Genomic DNA, 18,397 nt, shown 5'->3' with positions numbered 1-18,397 from the left:
TTATTTTGTTAAATGTTTCCCAATTACACTTTAATCTGGTTCCTACATTCAGCTGGCGTTTGACATCTCTGCTGTACAGATCTCCTTCCAAGTTGGCATTGATAACCACTATTATAGCTTAATAGGGCAGCTAGGTGGCACAGTGGATAGAGTACCAGATGTGGAGTCAGGAACATTCATCTTCCTAAGCTCAGATCTGGCCTCAAACACTACCTAGCTGTGTGACCCTGAGCAAGTCATTCAACCCTGTTTGCCTCAGTTTCCTCATCTGTAAAATGAGCTGGAAAGGGAAAGGGCAAACCAATCCAGTATCTTTGCCAAGAAACCCCAAATGGGGTCACAGAGTCAGACACAACTGAAAACAACTGAACAACAATTATAGCCTGAAAGCCAAAAAAAAAAAAAACAAACAAAAAACCCACATTTCCAAATGTCTTTTAAGTCAGAGGTTGGCAAACTAGACCCTGCATTTGCTTTTATACTGGAGGAAACTAAGAATGGCTTTTATATGTTTAAATAAAATTTTATTTTATTTAAACATGTAAAAAGCTGCTCAGCCCACTGGGCTAGATTTGGCCCTCCGCCATAGTTTGCTAAGCTCTATGCTCAGTAATCACTGCTTTTCATTTTCTTTTTCACTGTGTCCACATTGTTTTCGCACTCTCAAACTTGTCTGAGTTTTCTTTCTCTTTCTTTTCATTCCTCCCCAGTCCAGTGTTTCCCTGTCCTAGGCCACTCTGGGATTTTATAACACAGAGCTTGGCAAATAGTAAGTCCTTAATAATGCTTCTCGTTTTGACTTATGAGTCCAACCTCAGAGCAAAGTAACAGACTGTAGTATTCCAGACAGCAGTGATGTATATACACTCTGCTCTTGAATTCTGTAAGGTTTTGTTTGAATCCCAGAAAGAATGACTGGTGAAGTTTGACCTCCTTTCCCCATATCCCAGGTGCAGTTTTTCATGCTATTAGTTTAGAACAATCTGCTGTTCTGTAAAGCCTTAAGCTCTAACACCAGGGTTGTAGTTATAAATATATTCATTCAGAATACACAGAATCCCCAATCTTCCAAGCAGAGTCCTAATGATTGAGGGGAGGGAAGAGGGAAAGAGAGAGGAATGTATTCATGTAAATCAAAGGTGCCATCTGCCCACTTATGGCCTCTACTAAAACATAAGGATGTGTTTTCAAGGTTCCAAGAAAGTATCTAATCAGCATGTGGGGCTGAAACCTTCCATCTTACCTAGAAAGTGCAGAAACTCAGATTCAAAGTAATTAACCATCCTTAAAGGATTGAATAAAAAGAAGTGGGGGGGGAACCCACATCAAATTTAATTTTTTTCTTTGCTCTATCTCAAACAAATGTATTTCCGTGTGTGATTTCTAATCCCCCCCCTGCTGACGTAACAGTTGTTGTGAGTAGCTGTTGTTCACTGGTGTTGGGTTTATATACTTGTTGTAAATGTTTTGTTTCATGTATTGCGCTTTTCTTTTTCCTCTCTGGCTGTTGGCTCCGTTGCTGCTCCTTCAGAGAGAGCTGCAGGCCTTTGCTGCCGCTTAGTAGTCCCCTGTCATAAAGGAATGCCGAGGCTTACTGATCTGTCTGTCAAAACCAAAGATGTCTGGGAAATTCCACGTGAATCCCTTCAGTTGATCAAGAGACTGGGAAATGGGCAGTTTGGGGAAGTATGGATGGGTATGCTGTAACTCAGTTATTCTATTATTATCTTCCCTGTTTGGGAAATAAGGTACGAAAGATGGAAGGTGAATGAGGAACACTTTATGACCAGCAAGTAATAAAAAAAGTTCTGAATTCTTGGGTAATAGGATAAGATGTGTTTGGACATTGAACTTTGTTATTTCAGAAAATCCAAAATTTTGTTTTCTCTCTGTGAGTTTTCACTTTGGGAAAATGGCTTCATTTTTATTGTAATGGTGAGCCTCAATTAATGAAGGAAGGAAGGAAGCCGTTTTGAACACTGTCATAAAGTCACTGCCCTCAGTTTCTAAATGGGAATTCACCAAAGGGCGAATCACCTTCCATCTTTTCCATTGCATGCATAATTTTGGATTGTAAGAACTTTGTTTTCTTTATTAATTCCCTTTCCTATAGAGAAAGCTGATGGTTTGTGTTTTAACTTAACTGTGGTTGCCTCGAGTTGTACTCCACAAACCGTTGGATTGGCTAAAGATGCATGGGAAGTTGCACGGGAGTCATTGTTACTGGAGAAGAAGCTTGGTCAGGGGTGTTTCGCTGAAGTGTGGTTTGGTAAGGCAGAGAGTGTGTTTTGCTTTGGATGCCCCTTAAGAGCCACTTGAGAGAAAGACTGAACAGAAATATACCAACACCTGAATACTCATCCACCTTGTCTAGGATAGCCTGAAGGATGGAGTAAATGAGCCCACCAGAGCATAGTTGGCTGTTTTCTACTGTTCTGGGTTGTGGTGCTCCAAAGACGACATCCATAGGCCTCATTATTCCAGGCTCATTTTTCTATCAGTGATTCCCATGCATTGTGGGAACTGTTGGCCAGGAAAACAGCATAGAATTAAAGCATCTTTTTCTCTTAAGAAATGAGGACGTAAGATTCTCTAGAGAAAAGACTTCCATTTTCATTCACTTAGTTGTCAATGATAGAGCACAATCCAAGGGGTCTTTGCCTACAGATTGTCCGCAAGTTTGTGCTCCACTGACAAGCATCTGAGATGAAGGTAAAGCTTCCTTAGTTGAGTTGACAATGGATTCTTCTTTCTCAGAGCTCTTTTAAAATGGAATAAATATCATCATCCCAGTACTTAGTACAGTGCCTGGCACACAGTAAACACTTAATAAATCGTCATCATCATATTAGACGGGCATAGAACACTTTAAAGTTTGATTCATTCTGTGCATAGATTATCATCTTCAAACCTCACAAAAGTCCTGTGAGGTAAGTGCTATAATGTCCGTTCGACAACTAAGAAAACTTAGGCTCAGAAAGATGAAATGATTTGCACATGGTCACAAAACGGATAAGTAGCAGTGGCAGGATTTCAATCCTTTTAATCTTTTAATACCATGCTGCCTCTCACACATGCATACATTAACCTGCATTGATACAGGCGTGATCTTGTTCAATCAGAGGCAGAGGCTAGACCACATTACTCTGAAAGATCTTAATTAGCAGTTTAATTATGAGGTATTTAAAAATCTTATTTATGAGGCCTAGGGCCCAAGAATTTTAATAGAATCATCCACACAGGCAAAAAGAATTAGGCCTCCATAAGAGAATGGATTTTTAAACTTTTAAATTAGTACATTTTAAATTTCCATACACACCATTAAGAGTTCATTTCCCATTGCCATTCCATGAGCAGCTTTGTCTCAGGAGATTTCAGAACCATTATAGAATGCTTCTGTAATTAACTCAATTACTGCTGGAGTTTCTTAAAGAAAGGGAAAATCTAGCCTACTGAAAATTATTGGCTACTACCTGGAACATATTGGAATGTTGTGTAAACTTTCAAATTTCCCATTTATTTTTAGGGAACGAATTCTGCTATGTAATCACTTTGTACTTCTCAGCATAGATCCTAGTGTTTTGCATTTTGTAATAATAAGAACCAGACTTTCACCTGGGTAATAGAGCTGCCCCAATAGAATATGGTGGGTTTTTTTTTTAATTCTCAAATTAGTGTTGTCAAATTATAAATAAGTATTTGCAATTTCATCTAAATCGGTCTTCCTTTTCTAATAGGAAATAAGCAGCTGTTTAATTACCCAGGGAATAAAATTGTCCCTTTTGTATAGTGGCAATTAAAAATCATAAGCCTAAGAATAGACTCATGAAGCTAGAAAGGATCTCAGAAATCATCCAGTCCAGCCCCCCCCCTTTATTTTATAGAGAAGGAGATTGATATTTTTTAAAGGAAAAAAAAAAACCTCTAATAGCCTAGCTGTGTGTCAGTCCTTATCTGAACATAAGGAACATTTACTAAATGTTTTATTTCATATTTAAATATTAATTTTAGTTCCCTCCTCATAGCTCCCCCCTCTTCATTAATAGAATTCACTTTCTAATTGTCATTGACCTTTCATGAAATCTGGGGCTTATTTTCCCATACAGTGTTGAAATAACAATGGCAAGTAGATTTGGGGGTTTTTTTTATCAGTGCTTCATTGCATGGATGATCCAAAAACAAAAGGACCCAATCATGTGGCTGCCAAAGCCTGAAGTGGGAATGTTTTTAGATCACTGGAAACCAAAGGCCATTTCTCAGCCAAATTCATGCATCCTCAAGTTCTCAAGTTCTTTCTAAAAAAAAAATTTAAGCTTAGAATAGCCACACAGTAGACTTTACTTCAACACAGATGGGAGGGTTAGCACCCTGATTATCACTAAAACAGCTAGCTAATGGATAAGTGACACCAGCTTCTGTACTTCTATCGTCAGTGGTCATTAGGTATGCGAGGGCCAAGGTTTTCCAGCTTGATTTCTCTTTCACATTAATGAAACAGAAAAGGAAAACAGCACTTAACCACATGGGCCTTCCAGAACCAAATCAATGAGGAAAGTGGTGAAAGAATCGCATATTCAGTCATGACCCATAAATAAAACTAGTGTCGATTTTTTTCTCTTGAAAATATTTGATAGAATCCTTGTAAATGTCTTTGTTTCCTATGGGAGTTTTTACAGGGTTTATTTGTGGGGAAGAGGGTGCTGTGGAAGGGGAGAGCTGATAATGGATTGTCTTAAGCAAGTAGTTATTAGTTTAAAAAATTCATTTTCCACACCAGAGGATCCTCTCATTTTGACTCCATGTTATGGGATGTCTGTAGGTACCTGGAATGGGAATACAAAAGTGGCCATCAAGACTCTTAAGCCTGGCACGATGTCTCCGGAATCCTTCCTTGAGGAGGCCCAGATCATGAAGAAACTGAAGCACGATAAACTGGTCCAACTTTATGCTGTGGTGTCTGAAGAGCCGATCTACATTGTCACAGAGTACATGAATAAAGGTTGAGTAATACTTCTTCCTCTTCTCTCTCCATTGGGACATAGATGGGTGATTGTTACAGAGAGAAAAGTGGCGCTGTCTGCCTGCTTGCCTCCTGATTTCTGCCTAAATCTAGTATCCTCATCGGGGAGGCACCAGTTGTGTGTTCATTAGTGAAAAGTATTTTTAAAACAGCTCAGTCTGTCACTATGAGTCCCCTGTGTCCTTCCACATTCTAATGTATTCTGCCTACAAGTCCTGAAGCTCAGAATTTTCCAACTCTTCCCAGGACCTCATTGCTTAGAGTACCAGGCCAGCCAGATTTTGCTACTCAACTATTAATCTGGATGTAGCTGTTTGCATTTGATTTTCTTTTTTTTAATAGTCTTGAGCAGCTTGCTTAGAAACTGCAGTAGAAAAAAAGAAGAAATTGTACATGATAACTTTGTTATATATTTAAAAGGAATAGCAAGTTGGACATAGTAGATTTGCTGTTTCATACACAATTATCTTTCTGAGTGTACTATTTTATGGAAATGCTTGTTTTATTCCATAAATTAAAAATGAAACACATTTAAAAAAAAAAAAAAGAAACTGGTAGCAGACAAATGAGATGCAACCTTCACTGTCTGCACATCATATCTCTTCCTGCTACCTTCTTAAACATACAGATGAATACAGGGCATCGTGTAAAGGGCATTCTTTATTTCTCTTTCTTTTTCTTTTCTTAATTAAAGCAGTATTGCTGGGGGTGAGGCCAAGGATTACTTTGTTTTGGAAAAATACATGAACCAAATAAGAAACAAAAGTTCTTAAAAGGAAAGACATTCTACATCAGAAGACACTTACTATAGTTCAGTCTCCCCCTCCTACCCCAAGTGCTTTCTTTCAAAAAAGATTTGATTTATTTTTTCCTGGCAGCTCTTCTGTCCGTTGTCTCCAGGGTTTATTTCATAAATAACTTGTATTCCATGATTAAAGCTTAAAAAATAAAAGATGACCATTGTAAGTCATGTGGCCTCTGCAAATGATTATTTCAATTTTTGGAATTATTCCTGACCCTATTTGGGCCTATTTATAATAACTCTTCTGAAGCTTTGGGTGTTTTGCTTTTAGCTTTCTGATTTAAGGTTCAGATGATTATGATCTAATTAAGGGGGAATGCCCACTCTACCATATATAAATCAGAATATTCTCTTGACTTAAATTTGTAAATAATCAAAGCCCTTCCCCCATTATTCTGCTGTTTGGCCTGCTATTCAGCAGGCATGAACTTAGTCAGAAAATTTTCCCACATTCCTATGAATAAAATAATAATGATAACAGCAACAACACAGGTCAAGAAAATCTGAGTTTGAGTTCTGTTTCTGACAGAGTGACTGTGTGACTTTAGCCAGGTCACTCACTTCTTGGTGCCCCAAGGCAACTCACTGAGATTCTAAGTTTCAGATCAGGGACTGGTCCTCATTAATAGAAGTTTCCGGGGCAGTTAGGTGGCATAGTGAATAGAGCACTAGCCCTGGAGTCAGGAGTACCTGAGTTCAAATCCGGCCTCAGACACTTAACACTTACTAGCTGTGTGACCCTGGGCAAGTCACTTAACCTCAATTGCCTCATTTTCCTATACTAATAAAATCATAGGTCTAGTACAAATAATAATAACTTACATTCTCGTGGCACTTGGAAGTTACCCTCCCCTCCCCTCCCCATGCCTATATGCTAGCTAGTATCTGAGCCAGGATTTAAACGCAGGCCTCCTGCCTCCAAGGCCAGATTATAACATGTAATCACTCTGTGAATAAACTTGTTTTGGTTGAGTTTTAGCTACAGCTTCTTGAGCATTGGGTTCACCATCCTTTTGTCTAAAGGGGTAAAACTATTCATGAGTTTTTCTTGCTCAGGACATCTTTGTTCCCTGCGTAAACCATTAAATTGTTTGAAATAGATGCACTGTTCTCTCTGTGTCTCTCTACCTCCTCTGAAAAGAACTCCTTCAGCTCTTTTTCAAAGTTGGCCTTTCCTAGTAAATGGATGCAATGGCACTTTTCATTCCTAGGGAGTTTGCTGGATTTCCTAAAAGATGGAGAAGGAAGAGCTCTGAAATTGCCTAACCTGGTGGACATGGCTGCACAGGTATGTATGTGTGACTGACAGCAGGCATCTTGCATGGAGCATGCCTAGAATAGAGAACTTCAGACCCGCCTTAAGTCGTGTATCTATTCACCGTCTGTTGTGCTTTAACAGGTTGCTGCGGGCATGGCTTATATCGAGCGGATGAATTACATTCATAGAGACCTTCGATCTGCAAACATTTTGGTGGGGAACGGGCTCATATGCAAGATTGCTGATTTTGGATTGGCCAGATTGATTGAAGACAACGAATACACAGCAAGACAAGGTAAGTCCTGGTGTGACGGCTGCTTAGGGTTTCTTTTCAAACAGTCACTTTCTGACCTGTCACTGTACCCAGACCCTTTATTGCAACTACCCCATTATATCATTTACCTTTTCCTTCCAATATGGTCCTAAAACCCCAAGGGGGATATGTGCAACTAGGTGGCACAGTAGACAGAGCGCTGGGCCTGGAGTCTGGAAGACCTCAGACACTTACAAGCTGTGTGACCCTGGGCGAGGCATTTAACCTCTGTTCGCTTCAGTTTGCTCATCCATTAAATGGGGATAATAATAGCACCTAACTGCCAGGGTTCCTCTGAGGAACAAATGAGATAATAATTGTAAAGTGTTTGGCATAGCACATAACAGTTAGTAAGAACTATATAAATATTAGCTATTTTATCATCATCATCTTCACAGACTCCCCTAAATTAACAAAGTTTAAAAATAGAATTTATTTGCTGAACCGATCCTCTCCAACCCCTGCCCCTCCCATATAATATAGTATTGTACATTTAACCTAGAAAGGAAGAGAAATTGCTTGCTAATGGATGGTTGGCCGGTTGACCCTTTGGCTGATTTTGAAATCACATGTTGCTTTTCCTCTGAACCACCTTGGCCTTTGGGGTAGAAGGATTATAGAAGGCCAAGGGATCTGTGGTTTCCCATCACAGACCCATAGAAATATCACATTCTCTCATCCTTTGCTCTCCTTCCCCAAGTGAAATTTATAGAAACAAAGTTCTAGCACACGTAGATCCCAAACTAGTATCTTAAATACTTAATAACTCCAATGTATAACACAATAGGTGTTCTAATTAAAGAGATACCAGAGAGACAACTCTTGGGGGCTGTGCCAGCATCACTTTTTTTTTTCTAGTTTGTCAATTAATTTTCTATTAAACAACTTCATTACCATATGCAGTTTGGGGTAACAGATGGCCTCTTCTTAGGGAATTTAAGGTTTGTGTTTTGGGGGAGGAGATGATTTCCTTCTTTTTAAATGAGGTCCTATTCCAATTCCAGGCAAGAATGAACAGTAGGTGGGCTATGCTGAAAGAAAATATCTACATGGAATTTCATATAGGTTTTTTTTCTTTTGTTGTTATTATTTAATTTCATGCTTCTCCTCCACTCCTTTCCATAATACTATATCAGGATGAAAATGACCTTAGCAGTCTGATGCTATAAGGATAAATGTCAAGCTAATATCCTGACTAGTGCAGATGCTACAAAAGTACTAAAATCCATTCAGGTCCGCTCTTTGGATTTTCCCAACACGTGGAGGCTCTTGTTCTTTAGCCAAGTCTGTACAGCCCAGTGCTAAGGCCAGATGGTGTGTTTTGGTCTCCGAGCATAGCAGACAGGCAACCTCGATTAGAGTTGGCAGCCTAGGGAGAAATGGGAATGTGAACTTGAGGCAACACGAGCTAGGCAGGACGACAGGGAGCAGTCAAGTAGGAAATACCAGCAGGATTAAAACCTGAACACTGTTAGTAAGCTTACAGAGTCTAAGGTTTCAAATCATGATTGCCTCGAGTCAGGGAAAGTTTACTAAGCATAAATATTTGATCTGTGAACGAGATGGAAAATGGCTGGTCTTCTTGTGCATGTGAAAGAAACTACCTTTATGTTGGGTCGCCAAGACTCAGAGTAGTCAGTGGTGTATTTAAAACTATTTCCCTGGGTGTTGTCAGGGAAGAAGAGGGACAGTATTCCTGTACCTTCTTCCCCAGGCTAGCCCTCTTTTTGGTAACCCTTCTCATACATCATGCTGTTTTGTTTGAAATTAGATGGGGGTGGGACAGCTAGGTGGTGCAGTGGATAAAGCACTGGCCTTGGATTCAGGATGACCTGAGTTCAAATGTGACCTCAGACACTTGACACTTACTAGCTGTGTGACCCTGGGCAAGTCACTTAACCCTCATTGCCCTGCAAAAAAAAAGAAGAAGAAGAAAAAGAAATTAGATGGGGGTGCCTGTCTCTGTTTTAAGTTTTAGGGAAAATTAGCTGGGGTTTCTAATATATTGCCACTTATAAATTAGAGGCTATAGCACCAGTTTGGGGCATTAAGCATTTATTAAAACATATTAAATGTTAGTCAAGAGAGAGAACACATGGCTCCTAAAGTTCAGAAGCCCTACATACCTAGGATAGAGAGCAAGAGCCAGAGGGCAGCATGGGAGAGAGAAGAGCATGTGAAGAGACAGAGATCTCCCTCTCCAAGGGTTTTTATCCTCTCACAGGTAGAGGTACATCACTGCACATTGATCCAAGCTAATTGGCCAGTAACATTCAAGTCCACTGATTGTCATGACTTGAGGATGGTCTAGATGAGTTAACTTCCTTTATGTAGTCAGGAAGGTCAGTCTACATTTCCTTTGCAATTCTCCTGAAGGCAAGGCTCCCTTGAGTAGGGGGCCCTGTGCCCCCCCCCAAAACCCATTATTTTCCCACAATGCTATATTAGTTCAATAGAGTTAAGTGGATTCATTCCAAAAGTAGTTCAATATTCTTGGACCTGCCATGAGGTAGATTCGAGGGTCAGTTGTCATCAAAGACCGGGATATGTCCAGATACGTAGTTGATGAGTTTAAATATTATTCTTGTTTAGAGTTGTTCATTGGCTCCTAACAATAATATTAAGCTGTTAAAGATTACAAAGCGGGGCAGCCAGGTGGCGCAGTGGATAAAGCACCGGCCTTGGATTCAGGAGTACCCGAGTTCAAATCCGGCCTCAGACACTTGACTTATTGGCTGTGTGACCCTGGGCAAGTCACTTAACCCCCATTGCCCAGCAAAAAAAAAAAAAAAAAAGTAAAAAAAAAAAAGATTACAAAGCATTTGCATATATGATCTCATTTTTGTGACATAGCAAAACAATGGGGTACAATGGAAAGAGAACTGGATTTGGACTTGGGTTCAAATCTACCAATGTCTAAGGATGAGTGAGTCTCTTCACTCCTCTGGGCCTCTTACCTCATCTGTATAAGGAGGGGGTTGGATCATGTAACCTCTAAGGTCCTTCCAGCTCTGAAGCTCTGATTCTATGATCCACATGCTAATAACCCTGGGAGTTCTATTACCTTTATTTTACAGATAAGGAAATGGAAACTTAGAGAGGGAAAAGTCACTTGTCCAAAGTCTCATGGCCAGGCAGTGGGTTGGTATTTAAACCCAGTTCTTCTGATTTCATATCCAATTCAGTTCAATAAACAATTATTAAGCATCTTATTTGTGCCCGGCACTCTGCAAAGCACCCTACGTTATCCCAACTCTACTTAAGGATTTCCAGTTCATCCACCACATTCTTTCAGCAGCCCCCTCCTCAGACCCTCGGCCCCCCATTATTCCTACATTGACCATCCATTACCACAGTCCCTTCTCCCGAAATTAGTTGAGTCTTGGATGCCTGACAAAAGCAGCAAGCCTAGGACCTGGTGGCCAGGATTGAGCACAGAGGCAGACTTTTCACTTGGTCTACTTGTAGGATTATAGATTTAGAGCCAGAAAGAGCCTCAGCTATCATCTACTTCACCCCCTTCATTTTCTAGAGGAGGAAACTGAGGCTGAGGGAAGCTGCATGACATTTCCGGTCCTCTTTTGCCAGGGTCACAGAATTTTAGAGATAAAGGACACTTGGGGGCACATAGTCCAACACTCTCATCTTGCAGATGGAAAAACCAAGGTCCACAAGGAAAAGTTATTTTGCCCAAAGCCCCACTGGTAGAAAACGGTAAAGCCAGGATTCATACCCAGACTATTGGACTCTTTCCTCTAGACACAACACTTGGCCTGAAGCTTTCTAAACCTTTTAAAATGCTTTCAAGCACCAAACAATAGGAAATGAGGTGAAATAGAAAAAAGAAGCATGGGGTCTTTCAGGAGCAGGGAAAGAACAATAGGAGCCTGAGGAAAATTAAAGAAACAACTGCAAATGTACTAGAACATTGGGAAGAGAAGAAACAATGTTCAGACATCATGGGAAAGGGAATATGTGAAATTAACAGGGAAAAATGGAGAAAATGTGGTTTATGTTAGTGGGAAAGGTATGGGTAGAGAACAGTGAAGCAAATGGGGCTGGAAATAGGGAAAGAGCACTGTCTCAGAAGTGAAAAGACCTGAGTTCAAATCCTGATCGATGCTCATCACCCATGTGACCTTTGACAAATCCCTGAACCACCATGGGCTTCACTAGATATGATTCTAAGTAGTTTTTACAGAGAAATATGCCAGTCTTTCCTACAAGGAAAGAAACCACAAATGGGTTTGAAAAACCAGTTTAAGAAATATATAGCAATTCAGGAAAAGGCAGTAAGCATTTTTTTAAAGAAGGAAAACAAATCAAAAGTCAGTTGTTTCTCTCTTAATTTTATTGATTTTTTTAAAAATAAGAAGCACCTTTTAATATTCATAACTGGGGAAGAACCACCCTCATTTTTTGAGGAGACTCAGGCAACCTCAGATGATACCAGCTATTTATAAAATTTGTCACACAGATTTGTCTTGCACTGATATTTTCAAACAGCAGTGCCTGGGTGTGCATTCCACTCATGCATGCTGTAGGCGGCATGCACACTGCATACTTATGTGTCTGTAAGGGATTAATCAGCTACACTTGACAGCTGGTCCACGTGCCTAATAATATTTGCAAGTTGAGTTTTATGTTACACACAGAACCGATCCACACTGTGACTTCAATCATGTAAGCTGTTTGTGGTATACAGCAATGCATGCCAGTTGGAGATATTCTCAGACTGGGACTGCTAACTCTTTTTCGGCTCAGTTTTTATGAGTTTCCCTTCTGAGGGTAAAATAAAACATCGCCTTCCTCCCTTGGGTTTGTGCACAATGGCCCAGCTTTGATGTCCCTCCTAGAGCCTGCCACCCAGCTGGGTCTGTGGCCAGTGGCAAAAGAGGCAAGGGAGGAGGCGTTGGGGGATGGGGGGGAAAGGGGTGGCTAAAATTGGACACAGAGGCAAATTTGTCTCCATCTGCTTATAGGATCATAGATCTAGAGCTGCCTCACTTTACACATGAGGAACCTGAGGCTTAAGAAGCTTACCTGAAATACCTAAGATTGCACAGGTAGTAAGTATCAGAAGTAGGCTTTGAATTCAAGTCCACTAATTCCAGAGCCAGTGTCAACTGAATGCCTTCTAAAGTCCGCTGTTACTTATTTTTAGATTATCCATTATTCTGGATTATTTCTTTCTCCCCCTCCATTGGGCTAAGTGGATAGAGCTATGGGCCTGAATTCAGGAAGATCTGAGTTCAAATACGACCTCAGACACTTAGTAGGTATGTGACCCTGGGAAAGTCACTTAACCCTGTTTGCCTCAGTTTCCTTATCTGTAAAATGAGCTGGAAAAGGAAACGGCAAACTATTCCAGTATCTTTGCCAAGAAAACCCCAAATGGGTCATGAAGAGTCACACAACTGAAAGGAATGAAATTACTAAACAACAATTGGATCACAAGGTGGCACAGTGGATAGAGTGGTGGACCTAGAAGTCAGGAAGGCTCGTCTTCCTGAGTTCAAATATGGCCTCAGACCAAGTATTAGCTGTGTGACCCTGGGAAAGTCATTTAATCCTGTTTGCCTTAGTTTCCTCATCTGTCAAATGAGCTGAAGAAGGAAATGGCAAACCACTTGAATATTTTTGCCCAGAAAACCCCAAACGGGGTCACAAAGAGTCAGACATGACTGAAAAAACTGAACAATACCACTTGAGAGTCCATGTGACAAGCCCACCTTTTTTCCAGTTGCATGTCTCTCTGATGTATCATTTCTCTTTTCGGTTGATAGAATGTTGCAATATACTCCCGTCCCCCTCTCCCAGATAGTTACCAAGGCTTATGTATGCCCACATGATAGTTTTTACAAAGGGGTATAAAAAGACCTTGTTACTATGTAACTCTCTATGTGCTTGCCTTACCTCTTTTACAAAACTTTAAGCTCGTTGCCATCAGAGATCTACAAAACTCAGTCTAGTACTTTGTACATAGTAGGTTTACTCAACAAATATTTGTTGAACTTGAGAATGAAGGCCCCTTGAATATATGAGAGATGAGGGAAGAGTCTAGAGGATGCTGAGGATTTGAGCATCAGGGAAGAATTCAAGCCAAATTGATTTTGGAGGAAAGGGCATGAGTTTGATTTTCAATATTTGTGTCTGAAATAGTAGGACATCCCAGCTGGAGATGTTTGGATCACCTCTACCTCACATCCTCCCATAGCTAGCACTGTTGCTACTTACATGGTTAGCTCCCTTTCTGTCTCTCTCTTCCTCTCTTTCTGCCTCTCTCTTCCTCTCCGTCTCCCTCTCTCGTTGTCTCTGTGTCTTTTTCTCTCTCTTACACTTCCTTAATACACACCAGCTATACCTGGTTTTTTTGTTTTGGTTTTTGGGTGGGTTTTTTTTGGAGGGGGGTTGCAAGGGCTGCCTTCCACCTCATATCCACTTGATTTGGTGCCATCACATATACCCTAATCCCAACAATGCCTCTTATTTCCAGACTTCTGTAGTTCACCTCAGTTACCACAGTCATTTCTAGGAAAATTACCACTATAGTTTAGCTCCAGAAACCATTCCAGCTAATTCTCCTTTTAATCCTCACCTACCATCTCTACCTGTGTAGTCTATCAAGTTTTATAATTACCTGTGAGCAGGGTATGGAAGCACATGCTGCTGTTGGGGGAGGCTGAAGTGGGTTCACTCCTTGAGCTTCAGAGTTCTCAGCTGCAGTGAACTAAGCCAATTGTGTATTTACACAAAGTCTGGAACCAATATTGTGAGCCCCCTAGGAGGTGGGGGGAAGGGAGAGGCCTTTATTCTTCCTAAGGAGGGCAACTTGGCTCACACCAGGTCAGACCTTCTGTTTCTATCAGTAGAGGAATCAAGACCACTGAACTTTTGGCCTGGGTGAGGTAGGAAGACCCAATCTCTCAACCATCATCATAATTATTTGAGGGTTCATTCTTATTTTCTGAGGTCTGTATCCTTGAAGAGATGACTAAAAGCTTCACACCAGACAATTGGGTTTTTTGTGTGAATCTTAAACTCAATAGCATATTGACTGACATTGATTTTTAAACCTACAATTTAAAGTCCTTCTTTACTCATAGAAAAAGATATCAGATAAACTGCACGTCCTTAGCTTAGCCTTGATGACTAATGAACAAAGAACAGCTTTCTAAAACATTCTTTTTCATTGACACGCATTCTTTAACAAAAAAATTAAAGATAGATCGCAAGGTTTTAACATGATTTTTCCATTTTATCAAACAAAAAACAATGTGATATGGTGGGAAGAATGCTAGATTTGCGTCTAGAGGACGTGGTTTCAAGTCCATTTTCTGATCCTTATCAGTTGTATGACATCAGGCCTTCCAGGGCCATTTTGTTGTTGAACACAAGCAGTCCCATCACCACATACACACGCATATCGTCAGGGAGTGAAGGAATCTGTCTAATTTGTACTAAGATGGTAATAACTGCTAATGATGATTTACTGTGTCACCCCAGCCATGAGTACTTGGATTTTAACCAGGAACAAAGTCTTAGTTCAAAGGGATGAAATTTCACTAGGAGAATTTGAAATATCAGTGACCCAATCTAGTAGGGAAAATGTCTTGCGGGGAGGGCAGAGCCTTGTTTTGCTTCCCTTAAGTCAGACCTCACCAACATGAGACCTCCAATACAAATTTGCTTTTATTAAGTAATCAGGAGTTAACTAGGTTATATTTTGGTGCTTTTAGAATTTTTACGAACAGGCAAATCTTTGAACTTTGAGTATGAATGCCAAAAGTTTAAAAGTCATGTCTTTAAATAGAAGGGGAGGGGAAAAAAAGGCAATACTCCCTCCCTGCCCCCCCACGAAAGTTTAAGTTGAATAGATGGTTGTCTGGAGGGAAATTCATGTATAAATTACACTAGGAAAAAAAATCATAATGGTTGCAGTTTTCATGTTAATTATTTCATGGTAAAAATTTGTGGCTGCATAAATTAACACATTCTTTTATGGAGAGCATATTTTAGAAAGATTTGTTACTTTAATAACTCTTTGTGTATCAGAAACCCCAGATGCCTGTGCTAATTAAATATAACTAGATTTCTGATTCAGAAAGCACAGTGGCGCTTTAACTCGACAAGCAGGCAGTGAAGTTGACAAACACAATCGGGATTGAAGAAGATTCCTGGGGCCAATCAGAATTGTAAATTTGATCCCTAATCTTACTTTTATATTATAAAGATTTAAGAATTGTTAACCCACACACACACACTCCTCTCTCTCTCTCCGCCCCTCCCCCCCTTCTCCCCGTGTCTCTTCTAGAATTAGGTAGTAGAGCCTCACGGAGGGCCCTTAGCAATCTGGGCTACAGATCAGACTTAACTAAGATTTGCCAGGATGACCTTGCCTCGCCCCCATCAGCACAAGGATTTCCTGTTCTCCATTTGGAGCCTCACTGGTCCTACGGAGCCTGTTGTTATTATGCTAGCAGCATAAGAAGGAGCCTTTATTAATTACCTGAATGGAAACTAACTTCCCTAAATATACTAGTAGGAAAAAGGAAAGGAAAATCACAATTTGAGGAAAACTTAAAATGTCTCAAATTCACCCATTGTTTCATGCACCAGGGGATTATGTTTCTTAACTCCCCTTGCTTATCAGCATTTCCACTTCCCCACCCCCACCCCCAATCTCGATCTTCAGCTCATTCTGACTCCTTTATGGCTCAAACAAGGAGACCTCTCCACCCCTGCTCCATCTGGCCCTGGCGCTTATCGCTTTGGGACTGGCTGGCTGCTAGAGGGTCCCAAGGTGTCAGTTTACACAGCAGGATGTCTGCCCTGGATCTGACCTCCCTGGCAGCCCCTCTACTCCTCTGGGGAAGGGTCCTGAGACAGCTCTCCCCTCTATTTGAATTTCCAGATACTGGGATTGCGCCTGGTTAAACTAGATTTGTTCACAGCTGGTTTAGGATTTAAAGCCCCAAGCAAAAACTGCTGCCCTGTCGCTCACCTCTACAGACTTCTACCCAGACAGTTTCGAGGTTCATAGCTCTGTGGATCTGTTGAACCACCACGGGGCTTCTGAGACCCAGAAGTAACAGATTGGCAGGGAAATGGAGACTGACCGAATTGTACAGATCAACTATTTTCTCACAGAAAAGATGTGTTGGAAACTAAAGATTAAAGTTAAAAGTGAATCTTCTCTTCTTGGTCTCTCTTTCGAGGTTTAAAACTGTAGGAGGGGAAGGAGGTGATTGATTTCTTTCCATTTCCATATTTTGGGAATCTCTAGTTGCCTAAAGGAAAACACAGGGAGTGAAGTAAACTCTGCTGGTCAGGAGCTGGAGGGTTTCTCTATACCTTCAATGCCCAGCAGTCAAACTTTATTATGCAGTCAGGGTAGTTTGTTGTTGGGTTTGGGGGTTTTTTCCCCTTTGTGATGTTTTGGGTAAAGCCCTTTGTTATTTATGGATGGTCAAGAGTAGGTAACTGGTTCTGTGCATCCCATGTTTCTTAGTAATCCTCAACAAGGAAACAGATGGTCATATTCTGTGATTTCAGTGTATAAATAAGAATTGCTCCTTGCTATCAGAAATGTCATTCATCTTCTCTTATCTTTCTTTGTAAGCAAAAATGTAAGTCTTGCTCTCTCATAATCAAGGGGAGGGGGGGAGTGGTTAAAATTATTCGTGGAAACCCTACCAGATCTTCAAGCCTTTGCTGCTTCTAGCTAGAGAAAGGTGTATGTGACAACTGCATTTTCCCCAAAAGACGTGCCAAATTGAGGAAGGGAATACACTTTGAAATCTTAACCACAAAATTTTTATCTATGTATTTTCTCCTCTGATCAGCTCCCTCACTGAATCTCAACTCTTTGACACCCCTATCTTATTCTCCATAGGGATTGATCTAAATATTTTCTTCTTTCCTCAGTCTTTTGAGCTTCTCTCTGTCTCTCACACACTGTCTCTTTCTTTTGTTTTTCTCTATCTCTCTTTTCTGTCTCTTTTTCCTCTATTTCTGTGTGTCTATCTCTCTGTCTCTCTCACCGGCCCCCCCCCCCACACACACGCACCCTCTTCTCAACAACTCACCTTGCCTCCTCTTTGACTGATACCCAGACTACTATCCAGCATAAGTTCAATCAATTCTTCTCACTTGCACATTTCAGAGTCTTTATTTCCACCTATTCTTTCTTCTTTCCTTCCTTCCTTTGTCTCAGAGGGCAATGTGTTTCTCTGCCTTGCCAAAGTCCGGGCCTTTGATCCCATCTTTTCCCACCTCCTGTAGACCCTGTTGGAGTAATCACTTATCCTCACATTCATCTCCCCCAGTTCCTTCCTAGCTGCCTACCAACATGCTCAGCAACCCCACCCCCCAAAGCTGAACAAAAAAGGAGCAAGGGAGAGGCTTTCTTTTCATCTCTACCTTTTTATCTCCAAAACTTCTTGAAGAAGTCCATAGTTGGTGGTCACCATCACCACTGTTGTACTAAAAGTCACCAATTAGGTTATCACCAGACTCTGCAACCTTTACCCAGGTCTTATCCTTCTGTATCATTCCGAGGCATATGACAATTTGTCTTGATATTTCTTCCTTCCTTGCTTGCTTGACTTCAGAGATACTGCAGTCTCCTGACTCACCCCCTATCTCTCTAACAGTTCTTCCTCTGTCTCCATAGGCTCCTTATCTCCTATACTGCTCTCATCCCCATAATCTCTTGATCTGCCAAACTAGACTTCCTAGCTGATGTTTTCCCACATCCTTTTGCTCCTATTGTTTCCTATCCCTGAAGTGCCTCCCCTCCCTCCTCCATCTCTCCTGTCCATCCTTCAAGCTCTAGCATAAAGGATAATGCTTCTTGAAGCCTTCCCTCACACCACCCCACATTGAGCACAATTCTCACATACGATATGTGCTTAATAGATGTTTAGCAAATTATTGAATGCCAACCAAATGCCCTTACATTTCAGCCAGGGCAATATTGTTCCCCAACAATGTTTCAAAATA

The 18,397-nt window shown here is 40.8% G+C and overlaps 1 protein-coding gene across 3 annotated transcripts in view; it reads left to right on the top strand.

Annotated features, from left to right (window-relative positions):
* Positions 1–18,397, top strand: part of FYN (FYN proto-oncogene, Src family tyrosine kinase) — a 313,617-nt gene that overhangs the window by 255,013 nt on the left and 40,207 nt on the right. For 2 of the 3 annotated variants that reach the window (XM_044002169.1, XM_044002170.1), the window contains 4 exons: positions 1,532–1,696; positions 4,820–4,999; positions 7,034–7,110; positions 7,222–7,375. In XM_044002169.1, the coding sequence (XP_043858104.1) occupies positions 1,532–1,696; positions 4,820–4,999; positions 7,034–7,110; positions 7,222–7,375 (576 nt within the window). Of the gene's footprint in view, positions 1–1,531; positions 1,697–2,113; positions 2,270–4,819; positions 5,000–7,033; positions 7,111–7,221; positions 7,376–18,397 lie in introns of all 3 variants that reach the window. The other variant, XM_044002171.1, reaches the window with a different exon arrangement.

This window comes from Dromiciops gliroides, chromosome 4, assembly GCF_019393635.1.
Source record: "Dromiciops gliroides isolate mDroGli1 chromosome 4, mDroGli1.pri, whole genome shotgun sequence".
Lineage (NCBI taxonomy): Eukaryota > Metazoa > Chordata > Mammalia > Microbiotheria > Microbiotheriidae > Dromiciops > Dromiciops gliroides.
This window is presented reverse-complemented; position numbering and strand designations above follow the sequence as displayed.